Source organism: Oryx dammah, unplaced genomic scaffold, assembly GCF_014754425.2.
Source record: "Oryx dammah isolate SB20612 unplaced genomic scaffold, SCBI_Odam_1.1 HiC_scaffold_23, whole genome shotgun sequence".
In the NCBI taxonomy this organism is placed as follows: domain Eukaryota; kingdom Metazoa; phylum Chordata; class Mammalia; order Artiodactyla; family Bovidae; genus Oryx; species Oryx dammah.
In genome coordinates this window covers 53,837,272-53,859,105 of record NW_024070207.1, presented here as the reverse complement: position 1 = coordinate 53,859,105, position 21,834 = coordinate 53,837,272, and the positions used below count along the sequence as shown (strand labels likewise).

General features: G+C 39.7%; 1 protein-coding gene across 5 annotated transcripts in view; it reads right to left on the bottom strand.

Annotated features, from left to right (window-relative positions):
- Window positions 1-21,834, bottom strand: part of MTMR1 (myotubularin related protein 1) — a 59,803-nt gene that overhangs the window by 34,134 nt on the left and 3,835 nt on the right. For 2 of the 5 annotated variants that reach the window (XM_040265428.1, XM_040265429.1), the window contains exons 1-2: window positions 2,741-7,377; window positions 247-341 (exon numbers count right to left, since the gene is read on the bottom strand). In XM_040265428.1, coding sequence (XP_040121362.1) covers window positions 247-341; window positions 2,741-2,855 — 210 coding nt within the window. In that variant the 5' untranslated portion in view covers window positions 2,856-7,377. Of the gene's footprint in view, window positions 1-246; window positions 342-2,740; window positions 7,378-8,129; window positions 8,157-8,780; window positions 8,805-19,686; window positions 19,793-21,834 lie in introns of those variants that run through there. The other 3 variants (XM_040265430.1, XM_040265431.1, XM_040265427.1) reach the window with 3 other exon arrangements.

The following is a 21,834-nucleotide window of genomic DNA, read 5'->3' as shown; positions in this document are numbered from 1 at the left end:
AGATGTCAAGAGTATAATTAAACCCCACCCCCACCCCCGTGAAAGTGTTACTTTAAAGTGTTACTTTACTTTAATACTTCTTTTCAACATATAAAATCTACTTGCACATCTTAAAATGGGCACATTTTAAAACTGACTCTGTTTCTCTCAGAGTGGTAGGATTTCAGGATACTTTTTACTATCTTCTTTATTATATGCTTTCTTCTGCAACATTTTAAAAAATAAAACCCATTTTTAAATACTCACTCTCTCTACATTCTTGAAGTACATCTTAAAGTCCGTCACTGTCAGGGTGCCAGTCACTGCTCCCACAAATGGGCAGATATACATGACATCTTTCACTGAAAGAAAAAACCCCAAATAGCATCTAGTGCCATTAGCTTGTGTTTCAATAAATCTTAACATGAGTTTCCACAAATGTGTGATTCTAGTTTTCTAGGAATTTAAATTTTTTCATTACTTTAAATAAAGGCATAGATGGATAGTCTTCTAATAAAATTCCATTTTTAAAACAAAAGTCTTATTTGCTACCTAATGAGGTTTTAAGTAAAGAGCCTCATAATAAGTTACATTTTGTCATTTCTTTCCAAATAGTTCACATTTTCCCTGAGTGATAAATTAATCACATTCAAAAACATATTAATTAAACTCTGAAGATCCTGGGCTACATTTCATAAATCACTACTAATGAAAACTAACTAAAGCTAATGTCCCCTGAAGCAACTCCAAAAAAACTGCTTTACAGATGGCAAAAACCCAAACCACGTCAAGGAAGTAGGGAAAGACTTCTTTGCTTCAAATTCTTCATCAGCTTCCATATTTCTTAATGTTTATATCAATAGCAACATCCTTCATATCAAAATCAACAACACATAGGACTCCTACGAATGTTGGGAAGCTCACACCAGTCACAAAGATACCACATCTTCCCAATGTTCCCAAAGTGCTATTCCACTAAAAGTGCCATTCCACTGAAAGCTCAAGAATGGACACAGTCACTGATGAATCCGAGGGGATAAATAACAGCACTAAAGCTGTCATTCAGCCAAATTCTCAAAACACTTACATTAAACTTTTATAAAACTCATTATGTACTGAGTGGCTCCTATTGTTGGGGTTCTAGGTATAAATGACAAGATTCCTTCCTACTCACCAGGTAACCCCTGAGGGATACTACACAGAAAATCACCACAGAGCCTGATAAATGTTATCAGAACCATGTGGACTTGATGTGATAAGAGCTCAGAAAAGGAATGACTTAATTCAGCAGGGAGGCTGGAGAAGGGGAAGGGAGGAGAGGTCAACAAGTTGCCAGAGGTTAGTGTGGCTGGGTCCAAGGGTGCATGAGGACGATGGGACACGAGGCCAGAGATGACCTGTTCATCAGAGTTCATGGCAGTATTATTTGTAATAGCCAAACAACAGAAACAACCCAAGTGTCTGTCAATAGGTGAATGGATCAGCACGCTGTGATGTATCCACACAATGGAATATGACTCAGCAATGAAAAGGAATGACTGCTGACCACAGCACTCATAATATGGGTGAATATCACTATAATTAAGCAGACATAGGGACATACTCAATGATTCCATTTCTATAAAACTCTAGAAAATATCAACAACCCTCTAGAGCTTGGGAAAGGGGCAGAAGGCATGGGTGAGAGGGATTATAAAGGGCCCTAAGGAAACTTCTGGGAGGTGATAAGTATATTCATTATCTTGACTGTGATGGTGGTTTCCCAGGTGTATAAAAGTGTCAAAACTCTTCACATTCACTTTAAATCTGTGTAGTCTGTTTGTCTGGAGTAGAAGGAGAGGCATAACAGAATTAGCTCTGCATTTTAGTCCCATCATTCCCAAAACAACACAGAGGCAGGGCTAGAAATGCTCCCAGAGGAGGAAAGGCCAGAGAGGCTGGTGGAGCACCAGGAGTGGATGAAGTTCCTGAAGCCCAAGAGAGAAACTGTTTCAAAACTCAGGTTGGGATGGACAGAGCCCAGAGCCATGAAGTAGGCTATCACAGAGAAAGAATGTGTGTGAAGGTCCTGGCAGGACAGCCCAGCTACTCAAACACAACATGACCATGCTCCAGGACTGGCCACATGCCTCTGGGAGGGAGCCAGGAGGGAAGAAGGCGACACCAAGCCTTGCACACCAGGCTGCCAACCCTAACCCCAGCAATCGTGAGGTGAAGTGGTCCCAGCTGGCTGCCCTCCCACCCAGCCTGGCACAGTGGACTGCCAGCTCAAATGCCTAGCCATCCACTGCAGGCCTCTGCCCTTATAATCTAGGGTGGGCGCACATGCCTTTTTCCTGCACTAAAATTGTACTTTCTGGACTCTTCAAAGCCACTAAAATTTCTTTGCCAAGTTCTCAAAATTGCCATTGAAAGTATGATGTGGATCATCCCTCAGGACCTTTTCCTTCAGTGAAGGCTTCCAACAAATCATCGAACTGACATCACTGTGAGAATCTCACCTGCCTCAGTTCATGGGGCAAAGTTGGGCCCCTCTTCTGTTGGTACTGCCGCCCGAGACTCGCTTGGAGCTTCAAGGGATCCTCTATAGTCCCTCGTCTCTTAAGGTCATGATGACATGAAGAAGGACAAGGTCTCATCCATTTGTCCCCAAATTAAATGGATCTGGCTGATCTCCAGCACATACATCACCTGTGCTTACGAGTAATGTGCCATGTCATTTTACGGATCTCCATGAGCAAAATGTACTCGTTAAACTTACCAATGGCCTTGATTGATTCTCCTGGGAAAAGTGGCGCTTCTTCCATCTGTGCCAGCTTATTTCCATCCCTTAGAGCCTGGCAAGAAACCAAACATGAGTAAATCTCCCTTTCCATCTGTAGACCTGGGAAGAATGGTAGTGCTCTGTGCTCTTGCTATGAGGCTACAGAAGCGTGCAAAATGTATGCCCCCCTCCCCTTACAAGACAATTTCAAAGCTCCGCATCACAGGACACCATGCTGCATATTCGAGCAAATTGTTACACATACTTAAAGTTCACAGTTAGAAAGCATTAATACAGAGATGGTTTGACATGACAGATAGATACTGTAATCACTACACAGACAGCTATTACAAGGTGCCTCCAGAATTTGGAAATAAGGTCAAAAAAGGTTACCTTCTGAGCGTGAAACTAGTACAAATAAAATCATTAGATGCAGATGCTTAAGCAGCTGTAGAAATGGCCCAGCTATAAGAGTGTGTGGGAAACCCCAAAGTCTAATTTAAGAAAGCAGAGAGGGTCTCTTACTAAGGAAAGCCCTACTTTATAAAGCCTTATTTTATAAAATAAGAAAGCTTCCCTACTCCAACCCAGCTTCCTGCAGCTACACAATGTGTAGGAGGGAGGACAGGCGAGTATGCTTGTCAGTGTGTATACAGGCCACGAGAATGTGCCCTCAACTGGCAGACAAGAGTATTTCATCCACTCCTGTGGAGTAGGGTGTGTTGTTCATCAGGCTTTTCTCCCCAGTCAGTTCACACTGCTGATTCCACGCTTACCTAGCAAATTCCTAAAGAGGTCTCAGGGTTCCTGTTACAATATCACCAGGAAAAGGATGTCTTGGATGGGTGGAAGGATACATGCCCACATTTCTAAATGTCCAGATTGGCACTATGAACCAGTAGAGCCAGTCTCTGGCAAGCCTGGTTGGATAGCACCAGATAACTCAGGGGAGCTGAGAAAATGGTGTTCTTGAACTACAAATCTAGGGACCACAGCCTGAACTTTGTGCCTATTCCAAGGTACTGCCACCTTGTCCGATACTGCCAAGAAAACTGGTCACTTTCTCTGGGGATCTCTGACATAATGTGTCATGAGTAAGAGTAAGGTGTTCAAAACCCCAGAAATTCCCAAGCTGTATTTCATAGAGCACTAAATTCCCAAGAGATGCGAATAGGACTTATTTGGAAAAGTTTGGGAAATGCTGGGTTAAAGGAAACAAGTTTAGCTGGGTTCTTTTTTTTTTTTTTTTTTTTTTTTTAGTGAGACAAATCTTTAGCATGTTAATGCAGGCTGGATCCGCCAGAGGGCGCTAGAGTATGCTGCATTTCCCCTACCTCGTCCATCAGGGGCTGCTTTCTCCAAAAAATACCTGTTAACATCAGGAGGCCACTAGTGTTGGGCAGAAAACAGAGTAGATAGTCCTAAGTTTTCAACATAATTTTATGAAGCAAAATACTAAAACTGGTATCTTTTATAATTCTAGTCAAAATTATTGAAAATTCAAAATAATTATTTTTCACAGTTATAAGAATACTTCAATATATTTTATAAAGGGTCTTAAAGGTCCAATTAAAAACACTATATATAATAGGTTCATCCAATTTTATAAAATAAGAAGGGAAAATGTCAAAATATAAAGAGCGAATTCAATGCTAAATGTTGGTCAAATGATATTTGTTTGGGGAGGGCACAAAATGACACAGTTCCTCCTCCTCCTACAGATTAGTGTTCATCGTCACCTCCAAGCAATTTTACTCAGTTTAAACTTTTAGTCCAGATTGGTTTTTAAGACACTTCTCAATCAACATTTTTAGGGATGCAGAAAACTGTTAAAGGGGACACAGAGAAGTGTTTGTGGATACATTTATACTCATACCTGTTTTGGAAATACAGCTTTGACACAATAAAGCATAAACCAATATTTATACTTTTCAATATCCAGTTTTAGAAACACTAAAAATCACCAATCTTCACAGAAGCCTTATTTTGAAAGTCTTCTTTCTTTAATTTATTGCCTAACCTAGTGACTGATTTTATAATATAGTTACAAAGGGAGAAAGCTATTTTAATCAATATTCAAGTTTTAAATAACTTCAAATGTTACACTTTTACAGCTTATTTTAATGGCTAAATATTATCATATAGACTTAAAACCGTTAACTGATATTCAAGAATAAACGGGAATAGGTTATTTTAAAATATATTTACTAAAGCAATCTGTTCTAATCAACTGAATTTGGAAGAGGTGGGGGAAAGTCTGATTCACTTTATAGCAAGTCACTTCACACACTTTCAAGTCCTCAACCCAGGACTAACTAATAAGATGCCATTGATGGGAGGCAGCAGTGACTGGACCATTTTGAGAATGTACAAGACTCTCAAGATAGAGGCTAGGGATCAAAGGTTTCTCTTCTAACAGTTACGTTAAATCTGGCATGAAATATCCGTGCATTTATATGAGGCATGAAACGTGTTGATGGGATAGAGACAAACCTCTCACTAAAAATAGTTAAATCTGGGACATGCTTTGTACATGATGAAAAGGCAACTATCAGAATAAAACAAATCATTGATCCCACTGCTTCAGATCTCCCTATAAAAAGTTCACTGTGTACAGGAAAGACATTCAGCTTTAGCATAGGAATTCGAGAGGAGAATGGATCTTAAAGCCTCATTGTTTTGCGAGGACAGTAGATTCCCTCTAAAAAGCCGGTGTTAGGAGATAGGACGCACACTTGTGCTATATTAAGCTTTGACTGCAACTTCCAAGTTGCACAGGACATGATTTGACCCTTGATTTATCCAACCCATGTACATCATTAAAGAGGAATGTTCTTATGGATAAAATATGTCTCATGAATACACCCAGCCCTCTTGGGGCCTCTGCTCCAAGTGTTGCCCGGTTGAGGAATTCTCTCTGATGATGTCAGCCCAGACCTCTGCTGGTGACCTGGAAGGTCACCAACTTGCTGGCTCTCCACTGCTTTCTCCTCTTGAACCCAGGCTGCTGGGTGGATAGTTTCTGTAACAGCTGCCTGCCGAAAGCAGTGGTTTTCAAACGGGCCTCTGCAAGGTACTTCCAGGGTCACCAAAGGAGGGTGGGCTGGACAAAGGGACAGCTGAGCACTGGGAGTTTACCAAGCTTCCCTGGAGCAGCTCCTCTAGAGGTTTCATATACTCAGTTTCTACATAAGCTTTGGGGAAAGCTCTGCTGCATTAAATCTCTCCAGAGTCCAGAGGCACTGAGCAAAGAGCAAGTACTGAAGAAACCTCGATGAATGATTTTTTTTTTTCCTTCTGCAAAATACATGGACTCATTCCATAAACACCTACAGCATGCCAGGTGCTGTGCTGGGTACAGACCTTGCAAATTTGAATAAAGAAAAGTCTGCACCCTTGAGGAGCACCCTGAGTGTGTGCATCTGCCCCTCTAAGTCTTTGTGAAGGCGCTACAGAATCATGTTGTGACTGAGGCTCATTATTCCCATCAGTAAATCTACTTGGAAAACTGAGAGGCAGAGATGAACAAATTTCTGGTTGACAAAATGTTGGATAAACCAATTTTTGCAAATAATGTCATAATGGAATCTACCAAACTTGGACAGGAGAGTGCTACTGTAGTGGAAAAAGCATTTGCTGGTTGCCTAGAAATCTAGTATGAAATGGCTTCTAAATGCACGGTCTGTAACTACAAACAGATGAACATGTACAACTTGCCACCTGATCAGCTTCAGCTTCAGAAGGGTAGCCATTGTGTTCTTCCTGAATCTCCTGCACAGCACCAGGTGCATGGACAAGAAAAGGCAAAGGGTGGGGGGGGAGAGAAACACGTGCAAACAGACAGGTGAAAGGACAGAAGTTCTTTCTTAAAGAGACAGTAAGCATGTAACACACCTTTCATGGTTTTGCAAATCCCAGTATTTTCCCCCTTGGAGTTAAGGAAAGAACGTGGAGGCCATCTATAGCATCCTCAGCCTAAAATGGAGTATCTACTCTGTGTTTGTGTTGGGGTGTAAAATGAAAAGCAACAAACATCATGGGTTACACAGAATGTACTGTCTTTTTAAAATCAAGCAATACTGCAGCGTACAGCAAAGAATCAAAATCACAGATGCATAACATGCTCATAGAAAAGAAACCAGACCACAGAGATTGGGCAGCAACCAAAATCCAGCCAAAATCTAAAGGCAGTTCGTAGACATATGTTTTTAAAAGGAACTATTATGTTGCCCAGATGTCAATGCCACTGGAATTAACAACATTTCCACACATGCACATGTGCATATCACATGCTGGGGTCATACATATGCAAATACATACAAATGCTCTGTTACTTATTGCTTATTGCTAATTAAATACTGTGATTTATGACTCAAAATCATATTAAATCTAATTACAGTATCAATGTGCTTCAAAAAATAGCTAAAATATCACATATATTTATCTAAATTTTCCAATCCCTTTACATGTATTACTATTCTTAATTTCTTTATAGAATGAGCTTTTGAAACCCTAAAACCTTGGACTTTTAGTTTAGCCTGTGGTATAATGAGCATGAATATTGAAGATGACAAAATTATAACCCCTTTTAAAAGTTATATCAATGCCATTCTCCCATGTTGATGTATGGCAAAACCAATACAATATTGTAAAGTAAAAAATAAAAAAATTAAAAAATAAATAAATAATGTATTCCTAGGAAAAAAAAAGTTATATCAAGTCTCTGAGGCTGAAAATATTAAAATTTAGCATCAATATATTTTTCCTTCAAGAAACTTTGATCCCAAGGACTATATTTCTTTAAAAGGCAATCAGTGAATAAGTAGCAAAGCTTCAAAAGAATTTACTCTTCCCCACCTTTCCTTTTTGTCAGTAAAATAAAATAGCTACTTAAAATATTTTTATAGTTTATCATCAGGTTGAATTTAGTACACAGTTGGTACTGCTACCCTTCAGAGCAGGACAAATTGTTAAACACAGCCAGTTTTTTGAAATTTCCATTTTTTTTAATACAAAGAAAATGGAATCATTCTTTGATAAAAATTTTAAAAAACAGAAGAATGAATGACCAAACAACAACCAAAAAAAAAAAAAAAAACCCACATAGCATTTCAAAGTCCATGCAAGTGTAAAGCCAAACACTAATAGTTAACAATGTGAATCAATGAAAGAAAATGATTCCCATGAGCAAAAGAAAACATGGTGAAAACAAAATTAAACAAAGATAAACCAACTAGAATCCAAGAATTTGATTTAACCTGCTTATTTTTAAAAGTTTAAAACCGAAGTCACTAAATGATTCTGTCAAAATCCACATTGTTTTCATTTAATGGAACAAGGTTAATTTTCAACATCTGATACTCAGGTTTAAATGCATGCACATTACCAATCTTTGTCTTGCTTTATGAACATTCTGAAATAAAGGGAAGGAAAATCATGAGGAAAATATAAACTATAATCCACTAGCTATAACAGCTACGTCTGTATTTTAAGAAATACTAAATGGGGCTGATTTTGCTAAATTCATCTTCAAGATTAGCACTTCTGCTTTTGGGATTCAGCATGCAAACATGAAATCTTACTTGATCTTGTAATCAAGACTTGAAATCTTAGATTGCCTACTCAGGATGGACAACTGACCACTTTGTTGTTTTTCTTGTTAATAAATACTCTAGCATGAATTATGTGATGAAAAAGGTTAAATGAGCAGGACTCTGTAGGCCTAGACTTATAAACCCCATGCCATGAATACCCACTTGGTCAGAATTCCTGTAACACAACAAAAGTCAGTATTGCACACTGGAAACAAATTTTAGCACCCTGCCCTCACACACATTGGCTTTTTTGCATATGAAAACATCATAACAAATAAAGCATTTCTAGTGAACACTGAAAGCTATGACACAGCAGAGCGAATTGATCTGAGTGACTCATAAAACCAGTGAGAAGGCAAAGAATACTAAATAGACTAAGTGTCCGATAAAGCACAGAGACACACAAGGCGGAGGCCCATGTGCTGAAAACCAAATATCCTTACCCTTATATCAGGCCTCCTGAAAACCTGTCAGTTAAAACACAGAACATCATCATCATGGACACATCACTATTGACCTGTGAAAGATGCTGTTAAGTTCGCCAGCCCATGCTCTAAGAAACATCATAATACTCCAAATAAAACCCAGCAGGTCGATCCTAACATGTTTGCCCTCTAAGTTTCATTGAATATCCAATCAATCCTAACACATTTGTCCTGTAATTTGTAGGTAAGTCTATGATTTGGAGAAACTTATCGCCCTTAGCCTAAGACAAACTACATTATTTTAAACACAAACCCCTTCTGTCAAGGGCTATTACAAGACAGTGTGAACAGGCTGTGTTTGAAAGTTCATTTGTGTGTCTGTTTGGAATACTGAACACATTTTCCCCATAGAAACAATGATATAAAAAGGTGGTTCTTCTCCCAAACCAGCCCACAGAAACAAAACAAAACCGAACCAAGAAACCACAAAAGCGTCCACAGCTGGCGCGGAGCACAGCTCAGCCACGGTGTTAATGGGATCACAAAGCCTAGTTAAGCACAATCTTAATCTGGTTTCTATAGGAATTCTATTTCCAATTTGCACTTGGGACTCCAGAATTAAGCCCCCTGATGCGGCCGCCTCAGAGGTAGAAGTTGCCTCCCTCACCTTAGCCCAGCCCCGACTGCTGCACATGGAAACGTGCAGCAGGAGCATTCGGGAAACGGCCCAGAGAACCAATGGAACTTTTGAAAAGCGAACAGTGCTAACAGTCTGAGGAAGGCTTGAATCATCTGTTCCCCATTCTCGACTCCAAAATCCGATCATCATTACATATGGTAGAATGCCAGAGGTTCTACAGAAATCATCATTTAAAAAAAAAAATCACTGGAGGTTCTTATTAGCTTCATAGGTTTTACTCAGGATAGATAAGAGGATCACGTGAATATGAGGACACACTTCAAAAAACATCATTGTATTGCTATTAAAAGAAAATACTCTTTGAAGGAAAAAAGGTGTCGGAACTAAGGGATGCTATAGCTCAAAGGGAATTAAAGCCCAGAAATCCCTAAATATAGACTATTTAGGCTAAGAAGCTTAAATCTGCCCCTTTTTTTGAGGAGGTGGTGGTGATGAATATGTTTATCTTAATTGTGGTGATACTGCCATAAGGGGGCACCTATCAAAAACTCATCCATCTTTATACTTTAAATATGTGACATTTATCATTTGTTAATTACAACAGAAAAGTTAGTACAAAATACATAATATACACACTTATGTTAATTTTGAAAAAACTCAAAATGGGACATCCATGGTAATAAAAAGCCCAAAATAGAGAGGCTCCCCTCCCCAACTTCATTTGTCAGTGATAACCACATTTAATGAGAATTTTTAAAATTATGCCTCCATAACCATAAATATGGTTACATCACTACTTCTTTTTTACTTAGTTAATATTTATTCATCTATTTCAGAAGCATAACTAAAATTGCATTAAATTCCAGTAGTACATTTCACACATATATACACAGCATACCATGAAAATGATGTATTACTTAATAATTAAAGTTTTAGTATTTATAATTAGAAACAACAGAAGAGTTCAGTGATGAGGCACAAATGTCTAAAAGATTGAGGTATTATTTATTTCAATGACATTGAGGTATTATTTATTTCAATGAGATAGAGGGATAGGGAGTATCATGACTTACGAGATAAAGTGAGCATTGTGACTAGCACATTCCTAGAACATATATGAATTTTTTATTAAAATCATTATATAAGGTGAAAATCTGTAAAAGGTAATGGTTTCATGTGTGTGTGTGTGTGTGTGTGTGTGTGTGTGTGTGTAAGTTAAGTTTCAAATTTGCTTTGCTATATAAATCATAAAAATTTCCTTGAAGATAAGAACATTTTTTAGGTAGAGAGTTGGCAAGAAACTTAAGATCTATATACATTTGTATATTATCCAACTATAACATAAATCATATTATCAGAATTTTTAAATGATGACAAAAACTGAACATAAATTATAAAATTGTGGAAGAGTTTGGAAAGTTTCATTGTATAATGTGTAAACGATACCACTACTTCTTGACTGGTTAGTTTCAAACAGTAGCTAGTGACCTAGCTAGATGAGGAAACATGCTTTCTTATACTACTCCCTCCCTCTTCCCAATCTGCTGATTGAAATTGTAATTTCTAGTCCCTTTATTGTCCTTCTGCAGCAGCTGCATCATTAAAAAAAATCATGAAATGATTTTTCGGTGGCAGCCATTCTTCTAGGAACCTTGTATGTACTAACGTTTTATTCTCAGAACAACCTTGTAAGATAAAAACTATCATGGGCCCCATTTCCTGATGAGAAACCCAAGGTCCAGTTAAGTAATCTGGCCAAGTTCAAGGTGTAGAGCAAGTATTTATACCCAGATAGTCTGCTACACCACCTCAGTGTGGTGCCACTGTAATTAATGCACAGGAATAAAGCCATCCAATGTACCTCCACTCCCTCTTAACTCTCTCCAGGGTGGGTGAAGAAAGCAACAGTATGACCTCTTCCCTCATTTCTCCTTGCTCCCTCCAAACCTCCACTCCAGCATGTTTATTTTCACATTTGCTCTGAAACTGCAATTAATTTTGTAATGTTTTGTCTATAAAGAGATAGTAACAATTGACAACTAAAAAACAGCACTACAAGCAGCATCCCTGAGCCTTACATGTGAATGTGATTCTGATCAAAGGTAGAGAGCAGTGGTTTGAAGTGAGGAGGCTGAAGCCTCTCTCTGCGTGCCCACACCCAGCCTCAGTTTCTACACATACAAAAGAAGAGGAGTCTACGAATGGCTGTGAGGTCCTGACCAGTCCCCAAACCTGAGGAGCCACTTAAGCTTCCTTGCAAGAGTTCAGAAAACTCGGTGTGGGGTTGGGGGGCGGCAATCAGCACAATGGTTAAAGCACAGCTCAGAAGTCAAATCCTGCAACCAGCGCTGATGGCCCTCAAGACCTCAGGTAGCCGCACAGGCTGTATCATTTTTTACATCATTTATCCTAGAAGAAACTGGTAAACCTGTTTACCTGGGTTCTGTCAGTTGTTCTAGCAAATGATCGAACTCAGAGAGGGAGTTGTAGGCACCCCCCAATTTGTAGCCAAGCCAAGCAGAAGTTCCAGATAACCTGGGAACCCACTACCTGAAACTGGAAAACTGAAGTGAGAAGTTTTGTGGACTGAGCCCTTAACCTGTGGGGTCTGCACTAACTCCAGTGAGTATCAAAACCAAATTGAATCATAGAACACTCATCTGGTATGGGAGAATTTGCCAGTGTGGGAACAAACTGGTGTCACAAGTCTGGTGTCACAAGTGTTCTAAGTAGGTGGGGATTCCAACCTAAGCTGACTGGTGTCAGTATGATGCTCTTCATCTCTACACAGCCCCACCTAAACCTGTTCCCATTCTGAGTTGGCTGACCAAGGGCCTCAAGGCACATGCCCAGAATGCCCTGTTCTACCTGTCTGGCTCCTCCCACCACACCTTGTTTCCTTGTCTATTGCAACCACTCACTACAGTTCAACTTGTACTGCATTTTTTTTGAGTCTCTTCCCTCTATTATGAATTCCATGCAGCCCAGCCCCTGTGCACATTAGGTACTCACATCATGTTTTTGGAAGTGGACCTGTGTTCAGCAATTATAATACACTCCTCTTGTACTCATTTTCACATATCATATACATTTTCATAGAGTAATAGCATACTATAAATGAGCACTGCATGCATTTCACACATATGCTGCCCTTTTTAATACATTAAGCCTCCGCTATAACATCCACTTTACAGATGAGAACACTTGAGGCTCAGCAAGATAAAGTAACTTGTTGAGCAGCTAGTCAGGTACAGGGTGGGACTCAAGGCAAAGTGCCCTAACTCCAAATTTTATGACCTTTTTGATAAACCATATGATTCTAAGTCAAATATCAGTTTTTTAATAAATGTTATCTTTGAGCCTATGCCTCTAAGAGTTTCTTTCCACGAAAAGACTGTAATAGTGGAGTAAAAACATTCTAACATTTTTATTTGCATAACTATATGCTTCACTGAACCCGGGTCTCCTGCATTGTAGGCAGATCTTTACCGTCTGAGCCACCAGGGAAGTTCCTAAATAATACTTCTGATATATCATGACTTGTTGGAAATATTAATCAAAATTTATTCTACATGCAATATAGAGTCATTCAGCAGTCTATAAAAATCTTGATCTTTTAAAAATTTAATTTCTAATTTTGAGATAACCACTGATTCATAAGCAGTTGTAAGATTAAGAGAGATTCCATGTACCATGTCACCAAATTTTAGTTGTATACTATAAAACTACAGAGAACAATACCAGAACCAGGGCCCTGACACTGACACAGCCAAGATGCAGAACAATTTCCTCATCACCTAACATTCCTCTTTTATGGCCACATCCAATTCCCTCCCAGCCCTTCCCGTTCTCAGGCCCCAGCAACCACTAATCTGTTCTCCGTTTCTATAACTTTGTCATTTGAAGACTGTTACACAAATAAAGGGCTTTCCTGAAATCTCGGATGATAAAGAATCCACCTGCAATGCAGGAGAGTCAGGTTCGATCCCTGGGTCGGGAAGATCCCCCGGAGAAGGGAATGGAAACCCAATTCAGTATTCTTGTCTGGAGAATTCCATGAACAAAGGAGCCTGGCGGGCTATAGTCCATGGGGTCGCAGAGTCAGACATGACTGAGCTGCTAACACACTTTCACTACACAAATGAAATCATACAGCATATGACCTTTTGGGAGTGGCAATTTTACTCTGTGTAATTCCCTCAAGATTCATTCAATTCTTTTCTCTGCCCTCTCTATTCTGCTGTTGAACCAATCCACTGAGGGTTTAGAGTTTTTCTTTCTTTTTGTGTGTGTGTGTTTTTGGGGGGGAGTTTTTTCATTATTGTATTTTTCAGTTTAAAATTTTCCATTTGGTTCTTGTCTCATATTCTTTGCTGAAACTTTCCTATTTTTTGTCTCTCACTTTCTATGTTTTTATTGCATCAAACATATCTGTAATTGTTTACTGAAGCAATTTTATGATGGCTTCTTTAAAATCTTTTTCACAGAATTCTAAAATCTGTCATTTTGGTTTTGGCATCTACTGATTCTCTTCATTCAGTTTGAGATCTTTCTGGCCCTTGGTATTATGAGTGTTTTTCAATGGAAACCTGACCATTTTGAGTATTCTAAGTGTGTGGGTCTTACCTAACCCTTTTGTTGTAGCTGTTTCTCTGCCACTGCTCAAGCAGGAGAAGGATGGGGAGCAATGCCTCATTACAGGTGGGTTGGGGTACAAGTTCAGTTTCCCCTCTCAGCCCCCACTGACATCAAAGGCCAGGGGTCTCCTAGTTATTTCTGGGAAGGGGTGAGAGTCCCAGGGTCCAGTTAGGCTCCCGCTGACAGCTGCCCGGCTGGGAGTGGCAGGGGCACGTGTGACTGACAGCACCGATGCCACAGTGGGGGCATGGCTTCCCGGCCGATGGGCGGTGCTAAAAACCCTGACTGTCCACCGGGCCTCCCAGCACCATAGCTGGCATTCTTGGTGTGCCTCGTTGCAGCCTGGTGAGGGTGAAATCTAGACTCCCCACTTGGCCTTGCTGGTGGGTGTGGGGCTGCAGCTTTTTCTATGGTGTTTGGCTGGAGCACAGTGGTTAGTGTCTAAAAGTTTTCTTTTTACTCAGCTGCCCCTTTCTGTCCTTTGGAGAGAGAGTCTGCACCTGTTGGCATTTCTGGGTTGCTGGCTTCTTTGGCAACAAGTCTGAGACATATATGGTAAAAAAAAAAAATCCAGGGACATTACCACCCCATTGTTCCTTGGGTCCTGAGGTCCCTAACCAGTCTACCTCCTTCTCTCTACCTTTCAGGGCATTCTTTTGTTTATCTTATAGATCATGTCCAGGGTATTTATTTATACTGAGAGTGCAAAATAATAAAAAGTACATCTGCCCCATCTTTCCAGAAGCAGAAGCCCAAACCTTGATATTTTTAAGAAATAATTCTACCTACAAGTAATCCTGAGAGATAGGACAGTACTCTGCCATTATAGTGATTACAAACTGGAGGCCTTTTGCTCAAACAGGCAGGAGCACGGCTGTTTTTATAATTAAATTGTTTCTAAGGGGACACATTGCAGTCTCCAGTTCTCCACAGATCTCACCCATGTCTGTTTAGCTTGTTAGTTCTCCCCTGTAGACATCTGTGTTTGCAAACTCTGATTTAATAAACAGATCATGAGGCCAAGCTATCAACAGTGGATTATGCCCATGGATTCAAAATGATCATGCTCAAACTTCCCTCTTTCTAGACTTGTACTCAATTTAAGAAGTATTAACTAAGATCAAGCTCAAGCATAATGAAGCCTTCCCCACACACTGCATCCCACTTCCCTCCAAAGCCCTTCTAGAAATTTTTGTTTAGGATCCAAAATTTAGTCACTGTACTAACCTACTAAATGATTAAATTTAGTACAAGACCCTCTCCATTTTATCCTTTTTGTTCAGAATATTTAAAGAAGAGATCTAGCTACTGTGTGTGTGGTGATGAGAGTAGGAGAAACAGCAGGGACAGAGGGGTGATGATGATGGTGGTGATGGTGATGTTGGAGCCAGAGGAAAGAGAACGATCACATTAGAACTATGGTGTCCTAACTTCCTGAAGGCTGGCCAGAATAAAATCCTTTTGGACAAAACAAAATTGAAGAATGTTCTAGAAAGAAAGGAATTTTGAGACTTTAAATCTAATCCAAACTCTCATATTTACACAAAAGGGGAGTGATACTCAGAGGTTATACAAGGTTACAAAGCTAACCAGTACAGTCTGTATGGCTCTACCATGTTCCCTCTTGGCCTAGTTCTGCTTTGCAAACAATGGAAGCTCATCAACTTTGTCACTTCTGCTAACAGTTCCTAAAAATGTTTCATTACAATTTATGACTGTATTTTTTTTCATCTAATCTTTGGAACATTACATTCAGATCTTGTTCTTAAATGTTTTGACAAATTCAAGAGAGAGATTTGTACTCTTTCTTAGCCTGTTAAAAATGGAAGCAACTGAGTTAGCAGTAGGGTAGGCAAAGAAGACATTTTATTACATTTCTTCTAGTAGTCTTAATTATCAGGTAAATCTTCAAGATGACTTGGTATTAAGGCATACATTTATTAATTTAGTTAATCCATAATTCACATAATAGCTATCTACTCTTTCAACAGGGACAATGTTTTCCAAACTTCTGGCATCTTATTACCACCTGTACAAGTCTAGTTTGCTATACCTGTATGTCACCTGTACTAATATTAGTATTTATGTTGACTTTAAATCCACTATTTTTTCATATTTTGCCTGGCTTTAAGCAATAACATCCATCTATTAAATCACAAGTCTGATGTGCCAGTTTTTCTACTACACATTAAAATAATTATATAACTGTTAAAATATGTTCATGGGCATACCATCTTAACTCTTTTCATGTGACACCAGTGTTATTCTTGGGTGATCTGATCACCTTGGGTGATCTGACCCTAAGCTGTCAATTTATGATATAGGAAAATAATAAAGCAACTGTACTTTAAAATCTAACATGAGTGCTAATTATTCAGGTTTGTGGGAATATACCAGAAATGTATGGTATCATCACTGATTTCAACAGATACAAACCTAGGGAAGCCAAACTTTTCACAATGTATTGTACACAAGAAGTACATAAGATCCACTCTTTCCTGCCCTCAGAGATTCTGATTCACTGAATGGGATGCAGACCATGGAAGTTGCATTTCTGCAGGCATCCCAGGGAATACCCAAGGGCCACATTTTGAAAAATAGTGAACAGGAAGGCAGAACAAAATTCTTAAAATCACTCTAGCTTTTCAATAGGATGACTTGGGTTCAAATCCCAAGTCTAACTGCATGATACTAGTGTTATTGCTTAGTCATGTCTGACTCTTTGCACCAGGCTCCTCTGTCCAGGGGATTTCCCAGGCAAGAATACTGGAGTAGGGTGCCATTTCCTTCTCCAGGGGATTGTCCCGACCCAGGGATCAAACCCAGTCTCCTGCATTGAAGGCAGATTCTTTACCATCTGAGCCACCACGGAACTGAGTCACTTACTCTTTCTGAGCCTTGCTTTCCTCACCTGTTAAGCGATGATTATAATAAATGCCATCTCACTGGGTTGTCTTAAGAATTAAATGGATGATATGTCAAAAAAAACTATGACAAAACCACAGAGCCCTACATCGGCTAGAAGGCTTACAAGGGTGAGGATGCTGAACCACTCTCAGCAGCTACAACTGAGAACACAATCAGCATTCCAAATCAAGATGCAAGGGCTCTGCTCCAGAAAAACATCTGCTCCCATTTCACTACCGACACTGAGTCTAACCTATAATAAACTAACCCCCAAATTGAGTGCCTGTTTCAAATAAGATATTTGCACAATACATAATCTCAAGTATTATTATTGACTGATGACTGCATGCTAAATCCTCAAGGGATTGTATCTAGGCCTCAGGGCCAATGCCAGGCACAGCTCCCATGCCAGAGGTGTCCCAAAGGTCTGTTTGGGATACCCTGATTTCAAGAACTACTTTATACACAGCAGGTAAAATTATCTGTGGTTTAGAAACATTTTATGCTTTTATTATTTAAAAGAACTCTCTTCTTAAAGAAAACACAACAATTCCTGAATTATTAATTTAACACCAGATTTGCAGACTTGGCTGCAGGACGAATCTAACAGACAGTGATTAAAAAAAATGCTCTCACAATGCTGCTGCTGCTAAGTTGCTTCAGTCGTGTCTGACTCTGTGCGACCCCATAGACAGCAGCCCACCAGGCTCCTCTGTCCCTGGGATTCTCTAGGCAAGAATACTGCAGTGGGTTGCCATTTCCTTCTCCAATGCATGCATGCATGCTAAGTTGCTTCAGCCGTGTCCGACTCTGTGTGACCCTATGGATACAGCCCACCAGGCTCCTCTGTCCATGGGATTCTCTAGGCAAGAATACTGCAGTGGGTTGCCATTTCCTTCTCCAGCTCTCACAATAATTCGTCTAAAATTTTAGCTATGATCTGATGTAGGTACTTAAAATTCAATTTTCAAAACATGGAAACTCATTCTTTTTCTCTGAATACCATCTGTTAAACCATTCCAACATGAGCTAATTCTGCTATACAAAATTCGTAGACTAAAATTAAAAAAAAAAACTTTAGTTGCTTCATGTTAGAGTATAGATTCAGTCTTATCTATTCATGTAGATGTTAGATAGCTATCACATGGTCACCATTCTTTTCTAGAACCCACATAGCACTAACAACTATTCAACAATAAATGAAAACATTACAGGTAACTCATAACTGTCCATAAAGAAAAATCAATCCAAGGTCCGAGAGCTGTTCTCGGCTAGTAGGGTCCTGGAGCCTCTCACTAGTGGGGCAGTGTCTCAGCTATGGTGGGGGCAGGAGGGCACCTGGGACCGGTGGGTCAGCAGCTGTCCAGTGCCTAGCTACTCAGGCATAGGTGACACAGCAAACACTTCTCCCACCTGGAAACAGCATATCTGCGCACCAGCTCTTGTGGAACAGGAGCTCCAGCTGCTCCTACGTGGGCAAACACAAAAACCAGACAGCAGGGAAGCCTATCCAGAACTATACTGCCACTCTTTTGGCTGGGAATATTATCCAATCTCTATTCAGCCACAGCCATGCCTTCCTCTGGGAGGCATAATCGATAGTATCCAGTGGCTTGGATGAAGCAAGTCAAACACCATAGCCAAATCTCAATTACACATCCCTTGGAGTCAGTTTCTGCACTTGTTACAGGGCAAGCTAAAGAGGAAGTGAGGTGAGAGCCCTTCAACAAGGACAGCTATTAAGAATGACTTAAGATCGTTATCACAGCTCTTGAACTGCTTGTAAGATTTGATCCCTGGCAAGGGCCATGATTTTGAGAGCCGTTGACTCAGGGTACTAAAATGTAATTCGTCTATACTTGTGAAAATCTATTCTCTCTTACCAGTGGGCAAAAATGACTATAATAAACTGAAACCTCAATTCAAGCAAACTCTACTACTGAAATTAAACATGGTTTCACTGAATGTACCTGTTAATAGTTTCTTGACATTAAAACAAAGTTAGTCTTTAGCCTTAATAAAGATGGAGCACACAAGCATTTTATTTGTTAATTGATTCAACATAAATTTATGGAGCACCTGTTATGTTCCAGGATCGTGCTGAGGGAGCAGTGGTGAGAAAAAGCCCCAGTCTCTGCTGACAAGGAGCAAGGAGTTTATCACTCTTAACTTTAGAATAAGCAGGGAATCCAACTTTTAAAATAAACAAGAAGAGATTTCTCAATTCAATAAAGACTAAGAAATGAGGCTGCCCATACAATATTCTTGAGATTTTACAAGTTTTTTTTTTTTTTGCATTCCAGTATCACATATTAATGTTGAAAACCTACAGGTAGTATATAAATACAGAAACAAACTGTGAAGTTAGAGAAATCCTATCAGATGTTTTCTGAAATTTAGAATACTAATAAAAAATAGGCATTTATTATAATCAAATCTAAAAATGTAATACATAATAAAATACATAATAAGATAATAAAGTGGAACTGGATTTTCAAAAGAATGATCATAATCAAGTCAACTTTTCCTCTTGGTTATGCAACTATGATCACATATACCTGATCCTGGTAAAAATGTCTCTTCTAAAGTTCAGATCTAACAACAGAGGATATTTCACCCTTGTTCCCAAGCAAATGGCCAGTGAGCATCAGGGGGCCAAAGTCTTATTTGAATTAAATTTGCAAAGCTTCTTGCCTACTCAGTATATTGAAAATGAATTAAGGACTCAATTCTGCTTACCTTGTAATCTCTGGATACATTTTCTGATGTCACTGAACCTGAAATCTGACTAGAAATTGTAGCAGCTATAAGCTGTTTACACCATTCAACATGTGATCCTGTAGGACTAAAAGAAATAGTGCAATTAAAATATTTTAAGACATAGGCTCTGAGTGAGAAAAATGAGCACGGACTAGGGATATATGTACACTTCTTTTTTAGAAAACAAACTTCAATTAGGCTATTTGGTTACCTTTACATTTACTATAAGAACTGAAATACCGACTGACAACTAGGAAGTAAGAGTAGGCTCCAAGGTGATTTGAAATAAACCAACTAATTTATTTTAAGGTTAAGATTCTAGACCTCAGACAGTTAAGCATGTTATTTTCTAGCCTTTAATGAAATATTACTCAGTTACAACTATACAGAGTGAATATTCTCAGTGTAAGTAGAAAATTAATTCTAAAATGAAATATTTATCTTACAGCATATGCTCTTCACAAGTGCAATCAATTTCATGTTGGTAGCTTTAAATCTACAAAATGAGATTAATTTCAAATGAATCAAAGTGACTCTTAATGGAACAAAGCTGATTGCAGGATTTTAGAAAGAACAGATTAGAGAAGTTATGTCCTATGTGTAGTAATAATGCAACCTTACATTTCTGTAAGTGCTTTGACAACTTACAAAAGGCTCTACCAGTCCATTATTATATCAGAGTCTGACAACCACAAGTGATAAGAAGGCAGAACAGGGACTAGCCGACAGGTTTGAGATGAGAAAATTGAGGTGCAGAAGTGACAAGGCCAATCAGAAAGTGGTAGGCCTGCCTCCAGCTCCACTGGGGCTGTCCTTCCAGGATGCAGTACCACCAGTAATGACCAACTCATGGAGCCAGAGGGCAAAAACTCAGGCCAGTGCCACAGACGCCCACCACTGCCTTATACAAGAACACAACAATGCAGAGAAAACGGCATCTCCCACTTGCATGCTGCTCTCAAGTGTCCAACACATTTCTGCACATGGCCTCACCCGAGCATCACAGTGACCCACCTTACAGAGGAGAAAACTAAGGCTCTAGTGTTTGACCAAGGTCCCGTGGTTGGTAAGTGGTCAGGCTCTTCTCACCTGACTTAAAGGACCATGTCAGCAATCTAGGCACTGAGGGAATTAAAAATGGCCCCCAGAGGCCAGGCTCCTCTCTCAACTCATGAAAGCACTGAAGAAATCAAGTTAAAGGGCATAAGATACTTATGAGAGTTTACCTCACAGGTAGCTTTCACTGTGAAGAATGTTTCAGACCTTTGAAAATCTCATCACTAATGAAATCCACACTCGTGTATTGGAAGGACAGAAAAACCTGGAATCCCTAGGCAGTGTGTAAAATAACCTAAATAGTAAAATAAAGACACTTGGCATGCTCTACCAGTGATCTAAATTACATTCTCTGACCAAGACAGCCCAGTTGTTGTCTGTGGGGCTGGAAATATGTCAGAATATTCACTGAATGGGCAGACATTCCTATCATACTCTAAGAGCCTATTTACCACATTTAATAACTTAAGAGAAAGGAGGAGGGGGAAAAGAGGGAGATTGGTTTCCTTTTAAAGGCTAAGTCACCTTTATTGCCTGGTTCTATCATACTTCTCTTGGCATGCTGCACTTTTTTCCGTCAGCATCCACTCCCGATAGCAAATCTAACAGTAGGAACCTGCCTGTTCACCCATCACGGGGGTGGGAGGGCTGTTGTTACCCTCTGCCAAGCATCCTCTCTCCTTCCTTCTGATAAGGATGCCTCTGAGAACTGTAGGAACTTGCCCCTCCCCATTTCATCAGCAGGAGGAGGAAGGGGACACTCCCTTCCCGCCCCCACTTGGAGGGGACTAACCCAGGTCGCCAGGCCAATCCCAAGCTTTCCCATTGGATCAGAGGTGTTCCCAGCCTCAGTGCTGCTGAAGGTCATTCCCACCCCACCACCTTGAGGAACCCACAGAGATAAAGAGTAAGACAAGAAGAAAAAAAAAAAAAAAAACAAAAACAGAGAATGGGGAGCCCCAACCACAGTGCTTGCAATTCTGGCTGTAACATGCCCGTGGCCATCTTTCCCCCTATCCGCAGCAGTGATGGAGCCAAGAAATTTCCTTCCCAGCCGGAACTAGAATGATT